We start from the raw sequence: 5,549 nt of genomic DNA, 5'->3' as shown, positions 1-5,549 counted from the left end.
AGCAGAAGATAAGTGTACCCATACCACTTAGTTGAAGTTCACACCAAGTTGGGTGCAAAGATTGTAGCGTCTAAGCAAACTGAATCTCATTCCTGGATTTATCTCAAAACTAACAGCTACGTCACCCACCGATTATGAATACGATCTTCGACAAGTCCATAGGTTGTGGCTCACACGAGCTCTTGAGTTCGTTCTTCTGCTTCCTTAGATAAGAATCCTAACGGCCTTGAGCCTCGTGCTCCTCTAGAAAAAGGTTGTTGCGGACAGCTTGATCCGCCTGATCGTCAGTCAATAGGCTTGCACATGTGCCAGACGGGTGGCTGGGCAGATTGGTAATACTGTACTCAAACGGTCATAGCACATCGTGTAGCCTTGTCAAAGTACAGTACGGTGTTGGTATATATGCGAGAAATACTTCTCAAAGAGGGCTACCTGTATACTATGGCTAATCAAAGAAAACAGACGTGTTGGCTGAATAATTCATCGTGTAGTGTTCAGCCGGTACGATGTTCATGGCACACTGCTCGATAGGCTGGTTAAGTGCCGATCCGCCAATTGACTTTGGGCACGTTTTTGGATACACAAAAGTGGACGCCCGCCAATTTAATCGCGTAGCCTATGACATTGTTGCATAACTTCAGCGCCTGATGCCTGAAGATGCTTATTTATTTAATACCAGGTATCTATCTAGTGCCACCGAGTAAACGCCCAACCGCTAACGCAACTAAACATCGGCAGCCTTACTCAGCATTTTATATCAAAGCATTCCAACTGAAGGATCGCTAGCTAAAGTGCTTAAGCGTCATGGGGGGATGCCAATGCTTGTTTGTAGGTGTTTGAAGGGTTTCGTGCGAATTGCACGAAGAATTCTTCTGAAACGATTGCATTTCGAGATTTTATCTTCTGCTTTGTATGCCTGACATTTTTGCATTTTGGGAATTCTTCGTTCATTTTGCGCGAAGAAAGTCTTACAAAACACCTGATTTGCACGACGTTTTCCGAAAAAGTATATATAAATGGAATTCGTCGTGCAAAATGAACGAAACCTGATTTAGAAACGATTCTATTCAGCTGGAAACGTTTCCAACAATCGCGATTAAAGCTACAGCAGATGCTTGCGGCCCAAACATTTTGGTTATCTTGTTGCGGTCTGCCATACCTCGAGGTTGACACAGTGCTCGCCCTGAGCGCTGGCCTTAACCGCATAAAGAAATTCAAGGTTGACCGATGCTACTGTCGGTACGCTCTGCCGCTATCTTGACGTCACCTCGTGACCAGCAGAAGATAAGTGTACCCATACCACTTAGTTGAAGTTCACACCAAGTTGGGTGCAAAGATTGTAGCGTCTAAGCAAACTGAATCTCATTCCTGGATTTATCTCAAAACTAACAGCTACGTCACCCACCGATTATGAATACGATCTTCGACAAGTCCATAGGTTGTGGCTCACACGAGCTCTTGAGTTCGTTCTTCTGCTTCCTTAGATAAGAATCCTAACGGCCTTGAGCCTCGTGCTCCTCTAGAAAAAGGTTGTTGCGGACAGCTTGATCCGCCTGATCGTCAGTCAATAGGCTTGCACATGTGCCAGACGGGTGGCTGGGCAGATTGGTAATACTGTACTCAAACGGTCATAGCACATCGTGTAGCCTTGTCAAAGTACAGTACGGTGTTGGTATATATGCGAGAAATACTTCTCAAAGAGGGCTACCTGTATACTATGGCTAATCAAAGAAAACAGACGTGCTGGCTGAATAATTCATCGTGTAGTGTTCAGCCGGTACGATGTTCATGGCACACTGCTCGATAGGCTGGTTAAGTGCCGATCCGCCAATTGACTTTGGGCACGTTTTTGGATACACAAAAGTGGACGCCCGCCAATTTAATCGCGTAGCCTATGGCATTGTTGCATAACTTCAGCGCCTGATGCCTGAAGATGCTTATTTATTTAATACCAGGTATCTATCTAGTGCCACCGAGTAAACGCCCAACCGCTAACGCAACTAAACATCGGCAGCCTTACTCAGCATTTTATATCAAAGCATTCCAACTGAAGGATCGCTAGCTAAAGTGCTTAAGCGTCATGGGGGGATGCCAATGCTTGTTTGTAGGTGTTTGAAGGGTTTCGTGCGAATTGCACGAAGAATTCTTCTGAAACGATTGCATTTCGAGATTTTATCTTCTGCTTTGTATGCCTGACATTTTTGCATTTTGGGAATTCTTCGTTCATTTTGCGCGAAGAAAGTCTTACAAAACACCTGATTTGCACGAAGTTTTCCGAAGAAGTATAGATACATGGAATTCGTCGTGCAAAATGAACGAAACCTGATTTAGAAACGATTCTATTCAGCTGGAAACGTTTCCAACAACCGCGAAGCAGTTGGTTATCTTGTTACGGTCTGCCATAGCATAAAATCTCCGACCTCCGACAACCTCCGACCGTTACATAAAACGTAGTTTAAACAAAAATAATTTATGTACTTGTTAAAATTTATGCATATATTTTTTTAAATTGCACTTTTACTTTAAGTTAAAAAAAAATAGGGAGAAAGAGGGAGAGATCGTTCGCGAGTGGAGTGGCAGCAATGGTGGCGACGGCGGCGAGCTAGAGTCGAAGAGCGTGAGGGAGCAGAGTGAATGAGGTGGTGAACAAGGGTGGCGACGTCCGCGAAAGGGCGGTGTGCGCGATAGGGCGGCGTGCGAGTGGCGGACACAGCAGCAACGGTAACAGCGGGGTGGCGGCAGCGGGTGGATGGTGTGGAGAGCCATCAAGGTGAGGAAGGTACTGCTGGCGATGGTCGAGCTGTACGTGGACGGCGCGTTGTTTGACAGCGCTGCCGTGTGGTCGGTGTTCTGGTCCGTGGACGCAGAAGTTCACGGACGCGCCATTGAGCGGGCCGATTTCGACATGCGTGAGGGCCAACGTGCAGGTGTGCTGGCAGTAGCGTGGCGAGTGAGACATAGCGCTGCTGGCGTCAAATGGTCCGGATTACGGATCTCCAGCACGGTGGGGATGCTCGGATGTATCCGTGGTGGCGTCCGGGACACGGTGGAGCGGTTGGATGTGTTGCGTCCGCCGGATATCTCGTGGCGGTGTCGCGACCTGGACCTGGCCGTGGGGCTGCACACGATGGTATAAGTGAACGAAACGGGTTTTATGCAGGTGATGTCGCTGCTTTTATTGCGCGTCTGCACCTCGTAAGTATTGCTGAGCTGCCCGTACAAATCGTGATCGTGGCTGCGACGGAGACCGACGCGATTAAAGAGTAGATGGTTTCGGCGGAAGAGGCCAAGATGGAGATCGTGGAGGTGGAAAATGCGACCCCCGAGGTCAGGAAGGCTGAATTGTGGATCAGCGTGGCGCTGCTCCAGCTGGAAGTTCCGCGTAAGACGGGGATACGCGTTCGGAACCGGTGTCAAGGTGGACGAAGCCGTGAGCAGTAGTAGAAAGGTACGCATGCTGAGGGACAGGAGAATGTTGGCGCCGTGTTGCTATTGAGTTTAAGTGCTTACGTGAATAAATAAATAACGCGTGGAATTGATGAATGCTTTCTACTGCTCTGTTCATTTAGTATACTACTACTAGTTTATAATACCACAGCAGTAATAACTCTTAATACGTCTCCTCCCACAGGCTGTTGCATGTATTGTAATGACGGCACCGCCTGCCAGCTTAAGATTTTGTATAACAGTAAACAAATTGTAGACTGCGAAAATTGAGTCTAGTGTACCGAAATGATTACACCAGTCGGAGAAGTCGGAGAAATCACTTTATGCATGTGATATGTCAACATCTTGAAAATTGTATTAACATATCCATATTTTGCGTGTCACCTCCGACCCGATATGTCGAAGCCAACTCCGATGAGGCCCAACCTAGCCCTTACCATTTGGATTGGCCAAATCATTTTGTCAAGACCGAACGATTGGTTGTCTAATAAATAAGAATGGATGATTGGTGATTAATACCAATACTAATATTAAGCTGGGTCGGAGAATCGATGATATTCATCCATACCTCGAGGTTGACACAGTGCTCGCCCTGAGCGCTGGCCTTAACCGCATAAAGAAATTCAAGGTTGACCGATGCTACTGTCGGTACGCTCTGCCGCTATCTTGACGTCACCTCGTGACCAGCAGAAGATAAGTGTACCCATACCACTTAGTTGAAGCTCACACCAAGTTGGGTGCAAAGATTGTAGCGTCTAAGCAAACTGAATCTCATTCCTGGATTTATCTCAAAACTAACAGCTACGTCACCCACCGATTATGAATGCGATCTTCGACAAGTCCATAGGCTGTGGCTCACACGAGCTCTTGGGTTCGTTCTTCTGCTTCCTAAGATAAGAATCCTAACGGCCTTGAGCCTCGTGCTTCTCTAGAAAAAGGTTGTTGCGGACAGCTTGATCCGCCTGATCGTCAGTCAATAGGCTTGCACATGTGCCAGACGGGTGGCTGGGCAGATTGGTAATACTGTACTCAAACGGTCATAGCACATCGTGTAGCCTTGTCAAAGTACAGTACGGTGTTGGTATATATGCGAGAAATACTTCTCAAAGAGGGCTACCTGTATACTATGGCTAATCAAAGAAAACAGACGTGTTGGCTGAATAATTCATCGTGTAGTGTTCAGCCGGTACGATGTTCATGGCACACTGCTCGATAGGCTGGTTAAGTGCCGATCCGCCAATTGACTTTGGGCACGTTTTTGGATACACAAAAGTGGACGCCCGCCAATTTAATCGCGTAGCCTATGGCATTGTTGCATAACTTCAGCGCCTGATGCCTGAAGATGCTTATTTATTTAATACCAGGTATCTATCTAGTGCCACCGAGTAAACGCCCAACCGCTAACGCAACTAAACATCGGCAGCCTTACTCAGCATTTTATATCAAAGCATTCCAACTGAAGGATCGCTAGCTAAAGTGCTTAAGCGTCATGGGGGGATGCCAATACTTGTTTGTAGGTGTTTGAAGGGTTTCGTGCGAATTGCACGAAGAATTCTTCTGAAACGATTGCATTTCGAGATTTTATCTTCTGCTTTGTATGCCTGACATTTTTGCATTTTGGGAATTCTTCGTTCATTTTGCGCGAAGAAAGTCTTACAAAACACCTGATTTGCACGACGTTTTCCGAAAAAGTATATATAAATGGAATTCGTCGTGCAAAATGAACGAAACCTGATTTAGAAACGATTCTATTCAGCTGGAAACGTTTCCAACAATCGCGATTAAAGCTACAGCAGATGCTTGCGGCCCAAACATTTTGGCTATCTTGTTGCGGTCTGCCATACCTCGAGGTTGACACAGTGCTCGCCCTGAGCGCTGGCCTTAACCGCATAAAGAAATTCAAGGTTGACCGATGCTACTGTCGGTACGCTCTGCCGCTATCTTGACGTCACCTCGTGACCAGCAGAAGATAAGTGTACCCATACCACTTAGTTGAAGCTCACACCAAGTTGGGTGCAAAGATTGTAGCGTCTAAGCAAACTGAATCTCATTCCTGGATTTATCTCAAAACTAACAGCTACGTCACCCACCGATTATGAATA

At 46.5% G+C, this 5,549-nt stretch overlaps 1 protein-coding gene across 1 annotated transcript; it reads left to right on the top strand.

Annotated features, from left to right (window-relative positions):
• Window positions 1-2,749: 2,749 nt before the first annotated feature.
• PITG_01529 (uncharacterized protein) lies at window positions 2,750-3,136 on the top strand (the record flags this gene model as incomplete). Its single annotated transcript, XM_002908137.1, has 1 exon — window positions 2,750-3,136. One exon carries the CDS (start codon window positions 2,750-2,752, stop codon window positions 3,134-3,136), a length of 387 nt encoding a protein of 128 aa, XP_002908183.1.
• Between the last annotated feature and the right edge of the window lie 2,413 nt (window positions 3,137-5,549).

This window comes from Phytophthora infestans, genomic scaffold (genome assembly GCF_000142945.1).
Source record: "Phytophthora infestans T30-4 supercont1.2 genomic scaffold, whole genome shotgun sequence".
NCBI lineage: Eukaryota > Oomycota > Peronosporomycetes > Peronosporales > Peronosporaceae > Phytophthora > Phytophthora infestans.
The sequence above is the reverse complement of the archived record's forward strand: the minus strand, read 5'-3'. Positions and strand labels throughout refer to the sequence as shown.